The sequence below is a fragment of the Haliaeetus leucocephalus genome, unplaced genomic scaffold (genome assembly GCF_000737465.1).
Source record: "Haliaeetus leucocephalus isolate CR32 unplaced genomic scaffold, Haliaeetus_leucocephalus-4.0 Scaffold0, whole genome shotgun sequence".
In the NCBI taxonomy this organism is placed as follows: Eukaryota; Metazoa; Chordata; class Aves; order Accipitriformes; family Accipitridae; genus Haliaeetus; species Haliaeetus leucocephalus.
The window spans coordinates 26,267,114-26,285,687 of record NW_010972436.1 but is presented as its reverse complement, the minus strand read 5'-3'; the positions used below and the strand labels follow the sequence as shown (position 1 = coordinate 26,285,687).

Below are 18,574 nucleotides of genomic sequence, written 5' to 3'. Positions count from 1 at the left end.
TTTACCTTGCCATCCCATGCTAGCTTTGCAGTCAGTGGTGAGAAACAGACCATAAAGTGAGATTTATCTGACCTATTTTAAACAACTTGTTTCGAATCATGTAAATTGTACCAAGGATTTTATTCTCTGGACTGGGTAGATATCTACTGACTGTTGAAGTAGCCCAGCATGATTATCTTATTAAATCTGGTGGATCCCATGGTGTCTTGCTGAAAGTTGTTAGAGCATTGTTGTGCTCTTCATGAAAAGAGACTACAGCTGTGGCTGAAAATGAATGTTTAACAAATATGAATTTGGACTGGCACTTTTTGTCCAATAATTCTGACTTTTGTGCAGAACTGAGGCTTGAAGATGAAACAGAATGGTCAAAGAGAGCCAAAAATAATCTCTAGCCTGTTCATTCTTGGCTTTGCTAACCTCTATAGGGTGGACATGCAAGGATGATGAAAGCCATCAAAGATCAAATAATGAAGAGATAAAGCTTAATATTTAACTGTGCTCTAGAGAAGAAAGCTGGCAGTAGAGAGCAGAATGCTTCCATCAAAAACAGTCTTTAAATGAACTGTAGCTTCAAGGCTACATGTCCTGATCCTTCCTCTGCATTAACTCTCGATATCCTATTTTAACAAGCTAGGTTATTCTCACTGACTCCAGAGCATAAAGTAATGTCACGCATTATAGAACAATTCTGATGGAGGTGCAGTAACATAACTGTAGTGTAGAAGACAATAGCATGTTTAGTGAGAAAAAGGTACCACACTAAATGAGATTCTTAAATGGCTTTGAATATAGGTTTACTGTTTGAAATGAAGAATATGCATGTCCAAATCCAGCTGTAAAATACCCAAGAATGTGATTAGCTCATTATCCCTAAAACAAACATATGAGCAAAATCCACAGAATATTTATTGCCGCAGTCTGCCACAAGAAGTGGATTTTCAAGCATTATAGACAGGTCCTAGTCCTGCCAGCTGGCAGAGCTCAGCATCGGTATAACTACACTGAGTTCATATAATTTGCAGCTCTGAAGCTTCAGTTACATTGTTTTGCCTCAACTGCCTTACATGTTATATCATATCCCTGCAGAAAATAATCAAAGTTCCAATCCATCTCTATAACCCTCCTTAATGAAAAAAGAGAATGCTGCCTTTGCTGAAAAGGCCTGGGCTTGCAGACATTTAATCAGCTGAACAACTCCAGTGTTTTCATTGGAAATATATAAGAGGAATTACAGTTCGGAAATCTCTCAGTAATGAAACATGTGCACAGCAAATGAGGTCCTAAGACTGTGATGTGAATCAGATGCATGACTTTGGATTGGTCCGATCTTGAGGTAGTCTACATTTGTCTAAACTACCTTCATTGAGACTTAATTCAATATTAAGCCAGTGCAATCTGGTAGCCTTTGAGTGTGTACTTGTACTCTCCAAGGCAGGAAGAATTTGCTCCTGGACAATTAACCAATTACCTAGTTTGCACCACACAGTTCCCTTTATGCACAGTGCTATTTACAAGAGCCTCATGAGAAGTTCACCCTTCCAGATCAAAAAACCTCCTGCACTGTGACAGCACCATCTTTCTTGTCCCTTCTACACCTCAGACTCTAAGGACTACGTACTTGTTTGGAGTACATCCTAATAATTCTTCAGACATAAAACTAAAACCACTGGATGTGAAGCATGCTAGCTGCTGAAGTGAGACACAAGAAATCAATGGCAAGGAGAAGCAGAGACACTGAGGGGAAATTAAACTCCTTTTTATTCTCATATGGTAGAGGCAAAAATGTGGATGGTAGCAAAAAGTAAATGGAAGACCATGGATGCTGGTGTGCATCAAGCTTTGATGTAAATCAAAAGCACGTTCAGGATCAGAGATGTCAGAATTATAGCCCATTGTCTGCAGTCTCGCAACAACTGCTGCATGACCAGTTGCTTCAACTCCACGTTTATCTTTACACTAAGTAACCGATTCAAAGAAACAAAGGTGCAAACTGATTTGGGGACAAATGAAATTCCAGATCTATCCCTTTCAGCCTAACAATGCATTCAAAACAAGAAACTTCACTATGAGCAATGCAGGAGGGAAAGGGAAAACAGCCAGAACGGTCTAATTTTGATGCTCCCAATTTAGCTCTCAATTTGAGGTTTCTGAAAAATTATCTGACTCTCCAAAACCATTATCTTTCCCGGTAAGCAAGCTACCTTGATAAAGGATACAACACTGCACCCAAATCCATGGGTAATTCATAAAGATGCACGGCCTTAGGCACTGGACGTTCTCTATCTTGCTGATCTCCATGACAACTGAAGTTTATCAATACAGATCAAAATTAGGTTATTCACTTTGATGAAGTGCAGTGATTTTAGAAACACATTTGAGGTCTGTACCCCATTTTCTTTAGGAAGGCTACATTATTTTTGCAAATCAGTAAACTTGAATGTGTGGCAGAGGTTAGAATATTACAGACAATTTAGTTAAGTGTAGTCAGTCTCACATTAAAGTAAGAAGCTTTATATTGTGCTTTATGTTGCTAAAGTATTTGTGATCTTTTAAAAAGCAATGCTGGAACAATTTTAGATATATATAGCATTTCAGACAGTACACGTGTAGGCAAAGACCTATATTTACACAGGTGCAGAAGCACAGACACAAACACTTTTATATAAAGCACTCTGGCTTGAGCCTTCAGATGTTATAAGTGCCGTTCTATAGCAGTTATGGCAATCAAGCCATGATGTTTTAGGTACTGGCTTTGAAAGACATTTAGGTCTAAAATACCCAGATACATGCTACTAACATTTCAATGGGAATTCATAAGACACTATTTAGCCTTTTTTTATGCCTAAACCTGCTTGGAAACAGGGCTGTTAGGGCTAATCCAACCCTTGAAAGAACTGCTGAGAGGGCATCAAGATTTGTGTTACTGTTTCTTCTTAAAAAATGGAAGGGAAATTTCTGTAAAGAGAACCACGCTGTTGAATATAACATGGCATTGCTCTCTCCCTCCCTAACCTGCACACCTCCTTGATCTTTCTAGAGAAGGACCATCTATTACTGGCTTCTTTTTTAATGTAAACGTGCTCTTTTCCAGTTTGTGGCTTGCTCTTGTAACAGATGGAGAAAAAAGCCTGTTCTCCCCTCATTTAGGACACAACCTGTGGACAAAGAACTTCATTCTCTAAGGCTGCCACAGAGCATGGAGAATTGTTAAGCACAAACTTAGGCAGATTTCAAAAAAGTCAGCTAGTTCATCAACCACATAAATCAGTGTTGTATCCTTTCCTCTGCCCGTATATGCACTGAAACCATAAAATTACCCATAAAAATACCTTAAAGCAACGTGCACAAATAGTGTTTAAAAAGTCATCCTATTTTTCATTGCTACTTCAAAATTGAAAATAACAGGAGTCAGCCTCCATCATACAGACATCACTTGGGCAAGCCAAGGCACAATGGACTTGCACTCTAACCACCTTCTAAGGACTTCAAAATAACAAAAGCAGATCACTTTTTAACTTTACATTCATCACAGATGATCTTGTAACTGCAAGAAAGAAGTTCTGTGATCAGTGATTTCAAAATCAGATCCTGTCAAAGCTCCAGTAAAGCACTTATATGTCATTGGCAATGGATGGGATTTCCTTTAAAAATATTGATTTGCTCTTCTGGAATATCCCTTTGGCAAGTCGCCCATGAAATAACAAAACCACTTTCAAGGTGGACATAATTTTAGGTCTGATCCCATCATCACTGTAAGAATGTAAAAGATGCATACCAGATGAAAGGACAGTGTTTATGCTAGGAAGCTAGATTTGACAACCAAAGATGTATGTTCATGTTCCTCTATTTGCCACGAGCGCCGAGGGGGATTTTGAGTAGCCCCATTTGTGCGTCATACCCTCAGCTGTTCAATGGGAATAACAGCTCGCAGGAACTTTATAAACACACTAAATATTCTGTGCTATTTGGTTTTACAGTAGTTGAGATGACAGCCAATCTACAGATAGATAATCAAAGCAGAATAGGATTTTCAATTACTTTATCTAAAAATAAATAAATCCCTGTGTAATTACGTTCTTGCTAATTATGCTACATAGCCTACATGATCTTACATTCCTGATGAATACACTCAATTTTTTTCCAATCCCTACCTGAGAAGATTTGGCACAAACTAATACCCTCCTCCCCGCTAAAAAATCCAAAACAGAAACCAAAAAACCTTTAAGGCAACACCCCAAATAATAATTTGCCTTGGGAAATGTAAATGAGAAGTATAGTAGTTGTGAATGAGAACATTTTCTCTAGACCATTAAATAAGTCCATCAAGAATTAGTGTCGATCAAAGTAGCAAACATCTACTCTCCTAGCATTTCTTAGAAATGAGAACTAGGTCCTTGCTGATCATGCACTGACACCAAATGATCATCATCTATGTTTTCCATGGTATTTTCTTGTGGTAGAAAAGGATTAGCCCAGGGACACAAGCTCCTTTCGTTGCTGGGTTAGTGGACATTCCAGCACTCAACTGGGAGTACCTGGGGCTAAGAAATTAAAGTGCCATACTAAAGAATATACTGTTCATCAAACATCTGCCATTTTCATGTCAAAACGAGACTTTGGCATGAAGACCCTGTCAATAATTATTAATACTGGCAGTCTAAGCACTTGCAGCAAGACAAAGCGGTAGCAGAATGAATCATTGAGTGTCCAGTGACTTTGTAGGTGAACTGTAGAGGAGTGTTGTTTACCAAAACATTTGCGTTACAACATTGCTTTTCCTGCCCTAACCCTCTAGGTTGCACCATATGTAAAATCATACCTACCTATGATATATGCCATGTTTCTCCTTTCTTTCCAGCAAGATGCTGATTGGAGGAATGACGTAGACCTGAATTAGCTAGATATATGTGGGGTTTATTTTCTTTTCAATGAGTTTTCAACATGTGATACAAAATTTATGAAGAATCTGTTAAAGCAAAAGCAGAAACAAGCTTCCCCCTCCCAAATTATACTATTCATGATAAACTGGAAATAATAATAAAAAAAAAGAATATTTTTCAGTTAAATGTGTTTGATCCTTGAAAACGAATGAGTAAGCAAAGACTTGATGGAAATGTGTGGGCCTTTTTAACCTTAAGGGTTATTCCAGCATGCATCTACATCATGCATACCTACTTCAATACTGTAGTGGTTTATGGTGGTGATACTGTTAGATGACCTTCTGTCTACAATGAATCTTTCAGCAACGCAAAAACGCTCATGAAAATAATAGCGTGGATTTAAGCTTTGTGTAGGTATTTCTATAAGAATATGGCTTTTTGGGGGGTGAATGTCCTCTCTCTACAACAACTTGACCAAAACCAGGATGCCTGAAAGCAGATTCTGACATGTGATGTTACACATTATTGGCTGGATTTTTCACAGGAAAAACAGTGAAACCTTACTGCATGAATTTATTACCTGTTTCCTAAAATTCCAGCCAAGGAACTGATATATGAAAATCCATGCAAATAATGTGGGCCTGATGCGGCACACTGTGTGATGAACCAGCCATAGTAGGGTTGTGAATATGTGTTTCCAGCCCCCAAAACTGTGAGTGCACATTGGATTCGTGGACTTCTGACGTGGTGCTACTTGGCTTTCAGCATACGCTGTAACAGTGTCCCTAAATAATCTACTACTTCAAAATATTTACAAACTGTGCAACTGGAGATTGCTAAAAATCAGGCTGTTTTCTGTTTAGAAGCATGTTAAGTAAAATCTAACTGGATGGAATAAACAGGTACAAATACAAGAAACTGTTATTTGTACTATGGGATTAAGCATGTCATGTCCATGACCACAGCACATTACAATTATTTATGCAATTCATTCACCAGATGGGGCAAGAAACCTGTCCAAACTATGCAGATAGTTGTCTCAATTACACTAGGAATATAATCAATATCACTTTATGCTTCCCCAGCACCAGAGCTTCTCATTCAGATAAAAATCTATTGCCTTTGCATTACTGGTCTTGCTTTGGTTTGATGCTTAATTTGGTGGAAATATTCAGGGCTGACATGGTTCAAGAAACAGCGTTATGTCTTTTTTATGCCTTTGGCAGTTCACTTCTAACACTTAAAATTAAATAATGATTATGATGACTATTGGGAGGAAGTATGAAAGGTGCTTAAGGTTCTCAGAAAAAAAAAAAAACAGAAAGAAACATAAAATTAAAATGAACATTAAAAAATGTGGCTTCTATTTCCTTTTTAATTCCTACCTCAGCTGATTAGATATTTTTTATTAATCTAGCCCCCAGTCATTTCAGCCATAAGGAGAAGTTTCTATCTAAAACATCAGTAAAAAGAAGATGGAGTTATTATTGTTCTCTCAGAATCTAACATATTTTGAGCAGTTCAGTCTGAAAAGGGATCAGCAGCGTGCAGGCAGCTTTGAGGGGGAACTAAATATGTGAAGAAAGACCGATTAGGCATGAGACTGGTAATGAATGACTGAACAAACAAGTTGATAAAATGCGAGTTTATAATCACTAAAGCATTTGACTGCTGCAGAAAATTGTTAGGAATTAGCTATGTGTTTCCAAGTTTTTGTCAGCCTAAAGGCAAAGGCTATTGCATATAACGATCATCAGGTTATTTAGAGAGAAAGTCTGATTTTTTATGGGAGTAAAGCACTCGTTATTGTGCTGCAAATTATGCAAATTATACAAATTATTGTTTGATTTTTTTAAAGCAAGTCTTACATTCTCTAGTGGCTACACTACATTAATTAAGCATTAGTTCCCCAGTAGTGCATTCTTCTGTTGTGCTCCTGTCATAGCTCGCAGCTAGCTTCAGTAGTGGGAATTTTTAATAATGAATGCAAAGTGGTAACAATATATAATTAATCTTTGAATTTAAGCACATCCCCAAGGCTTTTAAAGTCAGATACAGGCTTAACTGATTTGCAGAGCCATGACCATAGTGTCTATAAAATAGAACTGGAGGTGGATTTTCCTAAGAAAAATAATCATTAAAAGGGCCTGAATGTAAACATATACCTTTTATATAAGAAGAAAATAAATCCTACTTAAAGTCAATAACCGAGTTTTTGTGGGGTCTTTTATTTTCTTTTTTGATGATGGAAGTCCTGGCTAAAGAGTTATTCCAAAAACTGAAAGACTGACACTAGAATAAATCTCAGTCTCTGCTGCAGATGCCACCTGATATTACCTTCAGAAACAGGCTGAACATCCTTCTTCAACCACAACTCATCTGTCTCATGTACTAAAGACAAAGTACTTGAATATATAGTGGAATAAAGATCTAGATGGAGAATTTGGTCTAATGGAATGGCGTGTAATAGTTTGAAACAGCAAAATAGGACGTGGAAAATGCTTAATATGGACCACAGTCTAAATGCCACAGAGATTTCAATATGGTGACATAACCATACTATGATCTATCCTTTTCCTTCGTTACAACAGCTCTTTTTTTTACAGGATATGTGTGCTCAAATCTTGAGTATGTCTGGTCTATATCTGCATAGACTTATTAATTTCATTTCTTTATATGACTTCTGTGTGACTTTTCTGTTGTCGAATCTGTTTGGATAAACAACACTCCACTTCATAACACATACATAAATGCAAGATCAATTTGTACACACCCATTTATAAAGTTGCAAAAAAATATGAAAAATAATGGCAGCGAATGAAACAGAAAATATGATGTTTTCTCTTGGTTTTGGTGGCTAACTATACACATAGGAAAAATATCAGTAAAACCCAGTCACCATATTGATCAAAAATGACAAGGATGTTTTATAATCTAGTTAAATCTCTGGATTCTATGGCATGCTTTGCTTCATATGGGAGAGATGTGCAGCGGACAACAAACATGCACTTAGCAGGTCATAATCAGAACTAGCTCTGCACATCTTGGGTGCTAATTACAATCTAAGATTCCGTGAACGACTTCCCAGCAGCACAGACATGGGAAGTCTTCATGCAACCTTAGGCAAACCATGCAGACAGTTAATCTGTTCACTACACTTTCTCCTGAGTTTTAATTCTGAGAAACATCCACCTGCAGAATGAATTTAAAGCATTATTTTTGTCTGTGGAAACACAGTTTAGAGCAAAGTTCCAGGGCAGTACTTTCAGTAAGCAGATGTTTCACTACAGAGATGAAAAAGTGATGCATAAAATATTATCATTTCATGTAAATGTGAACAAGACAATAGGAAAGAAGGGAAGAAAAATAAGCAGCTGGAGGACATATTTTTCCCTGAAAATTGTCGTTTAGATGGATGACATCATTATACTATGAATGTGGTTACTTAGAGTGAAACTGATCCCTGGATAATTTTTTTAAAAAGTACTACAAAATAAGGACCTCCTACTTTACCCTGACATCTTTTATTTTTATTTAAGGTTTGCATGACTTGCCTTTTTTCACTAGGAATCCAGTGCTAAATCAAATAGTCTTAGCTAAGTTTAAGAGTGCTAGAAATCACTAGAGGTCAGAAAAAATTGCAAAACAAACGTGCATGGTGTTTAGGCTGAAAAGCCAAGAAAACACCACATATCCTAGTTATTCAAAATGATTATTCAAGTTTTATATGGAGAATGACTGCATGCACTCAATACAGGGGTGAGGACCTCTGAAATGGCTAATCGCTGTCCTCTAATGAGGTGGAAACTAACAAAAAGTGTGTCATCTTTAAAAAAATACAAATCACAAATAAAGTTTTAAAACTTCTAAAGGAAAATTTTAGGATGTTTTGTGCATTTTTAAGCAACTCTACCTGTGTGGGGGAATTGTTTGGCTCAAGTGGAATGCATTCAAGGTTACAAGAAACATGAACATAAGCAACTTTAGGAAATCTTCCTAAATTAGAATTCGGTCCAAAGTTAATGAAATCTTTTCACAAATCCTCACTGCTTTCAGTGAGCTTTGGACCATGTCCCTGGAACATATGAAGCACAGCAGACTGTCCCATGAGTATAATAATATTTATGCCTGGTCAATATGTTAATTTCCAAATAACTGACCTGTAAAGAAGTTTTTTGGGTTTTTGGGGGGTTTGGGTTTTTTTTGGTTTTTTTTTTTTTTTTTTTTTTTTTAAGTTTTTTTTTTGTTTTTTTTTCCCTAGGTTTTTAAAAAAAGGGGAAAGCTGGCATTAAAATGCAGTTTAGTGGCTTTTGGATTAAAAAAACCAAAACAGTCAGAATCAACTGAAGCAATTTAATAGAACCTGTGACTCTTTTTGAAAATCAGATTAATTCAGCTGAGGTATCTTTTTGACTTTGTCTTTTTTCCTATGTGTATATTAGAAATCTAAATTGATTACTGCTTTATTTATACTTACAAGTAAATGCTGGATTCATTGCCCCCGATATCAGGTGACTGGAGTTTCTGCACAAGTATCACAATTATGCCAATAAAAAGCACAAAGTTTATCTAGGGGAAAAAGAAAAAAATTATGACAATGATATATTTTTTTCAAGTATGAGAATGACACATTCCCAGTGACTTGCTGGCTCCATTGCCCTATTGTTAGTGCAAAGAAAAAAACGACCTGTGCACATCAAAACCATACAGCAAAGATCTCACCAATAAAAGCATCTTTAACTACTATTCTCTAAACTAAGGCACCTCTCAGTTTAACGGCATCCATCAGCATTTCCTGCACTCACAGTTGAGTGTCTCCCCTTTCCTGAAAATCCCAAGTTGTGTCACTTCTTACTTTCCCTCTGCTTGGCTGAATCTGCCCCAAAATGAGATGGTTTGGGGAGGGGAGGGGTGTGTGCGTGGAGGCGGGGGGATGTTAATGTTCATGTCTTTTAGTTTTATGTCATCCTGGGCATTTTCTCTTTCATAGAGTCATGTAATTACAGATATAGTTTTAAAAATTTGGAGATTAATTAAATCAGTTTATTTTAATGCTTTGGCTTCAGATTTGGCTGTCACCAACTCCACAGCTTCTTAATGCCAGGAGAAAACAGTGGGAAATTTAAGTTGGTCTCTTACGCAACCTTGTACTCCTGTAAGGAGACCAAGAACTTAAACTAGTTGTAATCATCTCTTTCAGAAGAATTTTCTATCTGATATGAGGACTACAAATAAGTGGAGTCATCCCTTGCTAGGTTGCTTGAATGTTTAATGCCATCAGCAGAAGCCAGGTAAAATTGATTCCCCAAAGCCAAAATGTGATCCTTCATAGAATATGTCTGTAAAGCATAGAAATTCACATACACTAATGTCACAAAATACCCAGATGATTGGACCTTCTTCATCTCGGTATCCTTCAGTGTTATTAGCTGTGTTATCCTTAATGTGTCTGAAGGTTACTGTATGTTAGATAGGTGTCCAAATATTTAAAAAGACAAACACCAAACCTGATTGTAGACAGCTACCTGTGAACTGGATGTCTAAATTCCCACAACAGTCAATGAAGATCTGGCCAATGCTGTCACTGGAGTATGGAGAGCAACTTAGCATGCCCAGAATGAGACACCTACATGTGGTAAGCCAAACAGCTTTTTAGGTGCCACTAACCGTATTGTCTAGAGGCTCAATTTAATTTCCTAAATGGAGGAGCCCAATACCATTTTAAAATTCCCATATTCTTTCGGGCCAGCAGCTGGAGGCCAAACAGCATACTTTAGAACCTCTCAGTTGTCCATACATAGGTGTCTAGCATCATTTGAGTCAAACCCAAGACCTCTACCAACCAAACAAACGATAGATACCTCATTGAAAATTAAGCATATTGCACCATGTCCACAATACTATTATAAAGCTAATATTAGCTAAAATAAACACAGCTGTGAAATGAATTCCATCTGACAGGCACAACTCAGTTTCCCAGTCACTTGCATCTAGTATCATTTTAGATGCCCTGGGGTTTCCCACTTGGCCTTCAACTGCCATCCCAGATAGCACCATTCCCATACATCCCGTGTCATATCTGCCAGCCCCGAGCAAATGCTCCACATGCTCTAGGGTCTTACTTATGGCCTTTGGTATCTGTGTTTAAGCAACTGAATAACTCCTTGTCTATATAGTCTTTGCAGGCAGTGCAACATCACTTAACACGTACTAAACCTTCTTTATATCAATAAAATTAACATTGTGGATGGGTAATGGTGGACTGCCAGTCAAGCTGTCCAGTAGTCCATAGTTTGTAAAGCCCTTTGAAGCTATTTGCATCAGTTACTTGCCCTCAGAAGTGTTGAGGAAACACCTCCGAGTGCTACTTACCATGATTGATCCGACCACAGGACCCTTGATCACCCACCACAAGGCAGTGTTGTCATTCATGTCCCAGCAGCTGCAGTCGTTAATGAAAGAATGGGGTGGGGAAAGAGGAGGAAAGCGAAAGATAAAGATGTAACAAGGAAGTTAATAAACTTACAACAATTTTTAAGTGGGCAGAGAGTGGGAGATTGGTCTTGTAGCTAAATTATCTGAGTTCAAAGGTACTACTTCTTTAGCCTATCCCTGTTCTAGCTTTCTTTTACAGCCTTTACCCAACTTACCTGAATGTAAAATAAGTATTTTTGTGGCAATTTCAATGGTACCTCTTACTAGGCAGTTTAGACATTTTGGAAAATACCTTTATGTGCTTCTGTGTCTGCAGTACAACTGTAAAGTTGTCCCTATAAGCTAACATCTCTGTAGAAGGGAAAAAAAGACAAGGATACCTCACAGGATAAGAGATGGTTATTCCACAGTTTGATGTCTCAGTTACTTTTCCAGGGTTAAGAGATATGAGTGTTGGTTCTTGACCCTGATATGAGGATTCTTACACATGTCTAGTACACCAGGAGGTACTAGGGACTGGTTGTATTCACATATAGGAATGATTTTCCAGTCATTGGGTGGCAAGCCCTATCAGGGAGCAAGGATTCATCTGAAAAGGTTCAAGTACTGGATAACAGTTGGGGCCAGCTCCTTTTTTAAGCTGTTGGGAGTGAGTGATCATAAATAAAATGGCATTTCTACCTCAGCATTTAAAATCTTCCAAGGATTCTGCAGAACTTTATTCCGTATGGGTGCATTTGGACATTCATTTGTAGAAAAAGCTAATTACAGGAGCCATATACATATGGAGTTCTAATGTTAACTTATATTTTTAAAGCTAGAAAAACAAAAATAATGAAAAAAACCTTATTTCCTCTGTCACACCACCCCACCCTGCCACACTGTTTTAAGTGACTAAGAATTTGATTGTCAGTTAAAAATTTTCTTTCATTTGTCTCCGCTTTCTTCCCCACATGCTTCCCTCTAGAAAATATAAAATCACAGAAAAATGTCTACTTTGTACCTGCAGTTCTGAGAAGGAGGGTTTCCCTCCCACTGGGACAACAGCCAAAAGTCCCAGCAGTGGTTGTCATGGTGCATTTGACAGATGCCAAGAAACACTTTGGAAGAACATGCAAGAATAAAACACTGCTGATCTTAAGAGAGCTTAATGCAACTTCTGTGTCATTTATATAGTAGTCTGGTAGCATCTGGGGAGAAAGTGAAAATCTTTAAACAAAACTATATATATGTGTAAGTGTGAGGAGGCAGAATTAAAATTCCCTCATCAAACTGCCCATGAGAGAAATCCCAAGCAGCTGACTGATGTCTGGTTTAGAAATTTCAGTTGAACTTATATTTTCACTTGAACAATATTTATTGTATTTCAGTTGAACAATATTTTACTGGATTCCCATAAAACCAACAATAATGATGTGTGTGGTAGAGCTGGTGAGAAGAGAGAATATTTAGAGATGGGATGTCAAATTTGTATAGAATTACTTGGTTTTGCTTCTGTCTATGAAGTCTAAAAACTTAAAATCCCCCAAAATCTATGGACTGATGGCTGAGATTTTCAAATGCAAAGTAACATTTCTGAATTACCTCACTTTGGATGCCCAACTCAAAATATTTGAAAGAGGACAAATGTTCAGAGGGAACTCCTTCTCACCCACAGCCTGGAAATCAGGTTCTTTTCAGTTATCGACTGTTGTATGCCAAAAACCAAAAGCACCTCAAATCACCAATTATCTTTTTAATTCTTTGTATGCATTTATAAATTAGGTCCCCTCTTCTGAAATCTACCCATTATTTGCAGAGGTCAACCTCTCTAAGATGCACATTAAATCTACCCTGAAAGTCTTCAGTGAGTTGACAATTGCTGGAAGAATCTGGGAAAATTCTAATATTAATCTGGCTGTACAAACAAGCATTGATGTATGGCAATTTGTCTGTTTAGAAATGGGAAATTACAGGGGATGGAATCTACCTGCTCTAGTTCCAGTCATCTATACTGAAGACATCTACAGCCCAGCTAATTATCCCAGACTCTGGCTGGGACAAATAGACACTTGGAGGGTGTTGTAGGAGTTTTTCCGCACTGATGTTTTTTAAATGTATATTCTGGGGCAATACATCATCCCCTACAAATGCCTATTCTTCTTAGACCTGTTCCTCTCTTTTTGCAGGATGTGTCCCCAGAAAGCTCAGTTGCCAATGTCTACCCTGTAGATGTCAACAACGAATTAGATCAAGCTCACACAAAGGTTTTTTCCAAGGTCTTTTTTGGTGAAGTCCCTGTGACACCTATAGGATGGATGTAGTGGAATAAACACCATCTTTTCCTCAGATGAACATGACCAGAAGGAAAAAAAAGCAACGCACGACAGAACAGTCTGTAGTATCAGCCAACAAGCTGTTCTACGTAAACAGGCTCCCTAATTTCTTTCAAATGCATTGCTACAGTGGGGATCAGACACACAGGACTCTTTTTCAGGATGGATGAAAGGAAGGGAGCCAGTGGGATGGGGGAGGGATGCGATTTCCATTTGAAAAGGCCAGAGTCTGAGCTCTGTTACATCTCTGGTGTACGTCTGGAATAACTCCATTTCATTCAGTAGCAGAGCTCTGGATAAACAGACAGTTGCATTTATCGCCACAAACCTGTCACTTACAGTGATGTGAATCAGGAGCTGAAGTCGAGGGAGCTCTGCCAGTTTTATAAGGAGCAAGCAGGAGGAGACTCAGACTTGGAGTCTGTATTTTATTCTATGCCTTTGCGACCGTAGTTTCCCAGTTCAGTAATTTCTGCAATGTTTTCAGGCTCACGCTGGCTTCTCCCCCACCCCCAGAACAATGCTTGCTGATTTTTAAAAAGTAACCAAAGAGGCGCTCAGCTAGAATCTGTCTAAATGTGTTGCATGCTAAACAGCTTCTCTAACTAAAAGAAAAGAAAGGTGGTTTTTTTCTTCTTCTTTTTCCTTCTGTGAGACATTCCCCCTACCAGCAAAATGCAAGGACTATTTGGACTCCTAAGAAAAATTAATGTATTTAGGACCAGTGTTGTAATTATAATAATGACACAACAGGGCTTTCTGGCTTGTTTTGCATGGAAATAAATGATTTAATTTGTTTTAATGTTAAAATAGAACATTGGGTCAAAGCACTGGCATCCCCAGTGGAGGAAGGGTTTTATGTCCTTTCCAAAAAAGAGCATGAAAGAACAAGGAGGAAGAAAACCTCACAGAACAGTAAGTCTCATGCAAATTTTGGATCCAGGTTATCTCTAGTATAAGGTAAAATTAAAACCTAAGCCTAAATCTCTCAGAAATGGGACTTGGGAACATGATGCCTTTCACTCAGATCAAGGTTTTCAAAGAACCAAATATTTTCCAAATTTTATTCAGTCTCCCTCATTCCCAGGATTTTTCTAACATTTCACCAATTTCAAACATAGCTGTCATGAAAAAAACCTTGGTAAGTTTGTATTTTCAGGGTGTACATATAGGTCCATTCCTACCAGCTATGTCTGCTGCTCTATCAGACCAGTCAATCAATTGAGTACTGAGATGTGCAGGACCATCTCTGTGAGCAGCCTCTCCTTTCGGTCCCTTAGAAAAAGATAGAGGATATTTGCAGGATTTTTCCCTACTGAAAGAGTCCACTTGGGTGGAATCTACCCTCTTGAATTCTTTCTAAAATTATTCCACCTCCTCATTTTTTTCATACAGAAGACAGGATGTGGATTTCTGTCTCACCCCTACTCATCTACTCCATTAGATTTATGGAAAAAACTCTTCAAGGGGAAGCTAAACTTCTAATTGCCTTTGTAAATCAAAGCTCAGCAACGTCTTGTGCAGATTTCACTCGTTGCATCAGAGATATCTGCAATAATTTCTACGGCTGAGCTCTTCACCTTCTTCTTCCTTCATAATCAGTTGGAAAGGAGCAATCACAGGTGTGATTCAACGGACAGGTCTTTTAAGATGAGATAAACCATCTCCTGGGCTCCTACCAGATTAACTGGGCAGGGAATAGAGGGCCACTGGGTCAGCTGCATGTTTACGGGGTAGATGCCTACATCTTCTTTTATGAATTCACCAGCGCAATAGGGACATAAACATCGAACTGTGGCTATTTATGCAGATGAGCAGGAAAGTACTCCAGGTTGAACACCGGACCTAAACTACTTGCATACCCAAGTCAATGTCAGAAATGGAAGGAGAAATTAGTCATGTCCTCTGATCACTCTATTTCTGTTTCATCCTTGCCATCGTGCTGAATGCACGTGAAATGATTTCCCCCACAGGAATACGTACCCCGTATCATCAAAGTGAAGTCTCAGCACTGCCCAGACAGTGACACAAATTGTTGGGGTACCTGCAGGAGATAAGATGGTGATATCATTAGCAGTCTAGACACATTTACCACCCAGCAATGAGCACTTTTTGCAACCTCTCCACTGAGGTTTTATTTCCTAATACCACTTAGCACTCGTGCATGAAACAATGCAATTCATTACATTAATTCAGAGCTCTAGAAACATGTCTCAGTCCGAGGATGGGTTAATCTTGGTGGGATTGCAGAAGCAAAAGTGATAACAGGAAAGAATGAGGTTGTTTCAGGTTGTTATTGCTCAAAGCTGTTGTACTGCATCTTGTTGCATGAACAGTAAAACAGAGTCTGCACGAAACAAAAGCAGTGACATCAGCTTCCATGTCTAGAGCTACTGTAATTGTGTAATAATTGCAGAGTGGCAGATGTGGAGCTGTAATGGCAGTATTGTACTCTTTGTATTCTTATGTGGTTATGTTGTAAATTATTTGCATATATTGCATTTTCTCTGTTATTGTGTAAATAACTGATTTTGCTTTACTTATTCAACCAAAACAAATCAGTAGAGGATAGTTTTCCTTTACTCGCAGGAATATTTCATTCTTTTTCGTGAAAAAAAGAAAACCCAAACCCCCAAAAGAACATACCAGGAACAAGAATTTCATTTCTGTTTCAGGCATTTCTTTACTCTTTAAAAAAATGCATGGAAAATAAATACAAATTAAATCAAAACAGTAAGAATCCACTGAGATGCCTGGATTTATTTTCCTTGCTGAAAACAATAGAAGTGTGGGTTTTCAGTGGAAATATTTTTATAAAATAATGCAGTCTTGTGAGACAATGCTGGGTGAGTTGGGTCTACATTTTATAGCAAATAAAATCTTTGACTAGGAAACTGCCTGCATCTATTCAGGCACCGCTGGAAAGATGAAGTGCTAAAAAGCAAACAGAACAAGGACTTTGATAACCCCAGCTTGCACCAGTGAACGAGACTGTCATAAGCTGACAGGAACAATTATGTTTCATGCATTTTGCAAGGCTGTGTTGATATTACATTAATTAGTCATTCGACTGAATCCACTCAGGTGAATTTCTGTCAAGTCTCATATTCCTGCTATCAAAAATAAAAATATCCCTGTTAGACCTAGATGACTGATGAAGCCCTCCTCCTTTAAAAAAAGCACACACAGAAGCATTTGAAAGGAAAATGATAAAAAGAAATAAAATGACAGGTTTTGGGGAGAAGAAATCATGCATATTTAATTTAAATTGTAGTCTGCTTTTCTCACATGAGAATACCTAGAAAACATTGAGATCTTTGTGCACTTAACAGATGCACAATAATAAAAATAATCTTTAAATATCAAACATGGGTCTCACGTGCTATCTAGTTTGCACTGATTTGTACTACATAAATTTTGATGGTGTGAATAGTGTTCCAAGTCTAAAATATGGGCAGGAAGGCAGAATTAGACTAAATGTGTCATAAAAATATAGTTCAAAAAGCATGTTTCAGATCAACTTGGAGTTTTGAACCATCTGCTGTATAAATATACATACACTCACATTACTTTTCTTTACATCAAAAGAGAGATGTATCTTCATCACCTTCTTATCAGCTTCTGAGTAACATCAGAAAACAGACAAGCCCCAAAGGCTGAGAAGAGAGCTATTCCTGCTGACTGTGTCTCTGCCCTGAGTAAGGAGCAGGCATTAGGAGAGATCTCAGGAAGACAGCAGTCTATCTATCTGGAGAACTTAGCAGCATATTGCATATTTAAGAGGAAAAAATTGTCTGGTTCGACACAGCCATATGTAGTTCTCATTAATCAAATGAGGACACTGATGCGCTCAGCACATTTTCAGAAACAGATTAACATCCAGATGCTGCAAAATGCTGAGCTCTTGCTTATTGCTGCTTCAATGCAACTCCCTCCCCATCAGCTCTGAGCTGAGGGGCTGCTCTTGCCCTACATGACTTCCACCCAGAGTTTGGAAGTGCTTCTGTTTTTGCAAAGTGCTAATTTAAGTTGAAATATGCAGAAGAAAATATTGTATTTAAAAAAACCCAAACCAAAACATCCACCTTTGCAGAGTCTCTTAGTGTTATTAATGTATATTATTGACACTGAACAGCTAGATCTTATTTATAGTATTTAACTCAAGAACAAATATTCTGAGGTTGCATTACAGAATCAATCCATCTGGGTAGTTCTTACATTAAAGAGACTGATTTACTAAAAAAAAAAATAATATTCAGTTAATATGGTGTTTTGCAATATTCTCACATTCAGATGAACCTACAGATATGAAAATTGTGCAAACAATTAAAGGAACCCAGCCTCTGATTTATATTCAGATTGCAAAAATTTACACATTGTTTTCTTTTATAATTGTCACATTTGCATGTACATAACCTCCATGTTGTCTCTGAAAACAGTCTTATATCTCAGCTAAAATGTGCTTCTACATCTGTAGATAGTACAAGGGGAACTCTGAACATCTTTTTCCAATAGCCATCCTTTTCCAATAGGTTTATATGCCATAGGTTATTTCTAATCACTTGTTCTCTTCTTTCTTCTCTATACCTTTGCTCCTTTGCCAGGAGATGAGAAATTTTGTGTGTATGTACAGCTGCCTCAGGAGAGAAAAAACAAAACCAGCTGTGGATTGTTTGAAGGTTCAGGTTACATGAGGATTTTTTTTTCAAAGGAGAGTAGTTTAGGGCATATGGTTTGTATGTAGACTTTACACATAAATATACAGGATTATTTCCAGATTATTTCAGAAATATGTTTGTTTAAGTACAAAAATTGAGCTTAACCTTCTTAGGGTACATTTAAAATTAATGTATTCTTCCCCATTCACCAGCTCATTTCTGCACAAAAACATCAGCGAAGAACTGTTTGAATTAACATGTTGCAGGAATCAATTTTATCTCCAGA

The 18,574-nt window shown here is 37.7% G+C and overlaps 1 protein-coding gene across 1 annotated transcript in view; it reads right to left on the bottom strand.

The window, feature by feature from the left end:
• ADCYAP1R1 (adenylate cyclase activating polypeptide 1 (pituitary) receptor type I) overlaps positions 1–18,574 on the bottom strand; it is a 106,043-nt gene that overhangs the window by 16,866 nt on the left and 70,603 nt on the right. The window contains exons 10-12 of the mRNA XM_010561278.1: positions 15,614–15,674; positions 11,253–11,322; positions 9,358–9,449 (exon numbers count right to left, since the gene is read on the bottom strand). Coding sequence (XP_010559580.1) covers positions 9,358–9,449; positions 11,253–11,322; positions 15,614–15,674 — 223 coding nt within the window. The remainder of the gene's footprint in view (positions 1–9,357; positions 9,450–11,252; positions 11,323–15,613; positions 15,675–18,574) is intronic.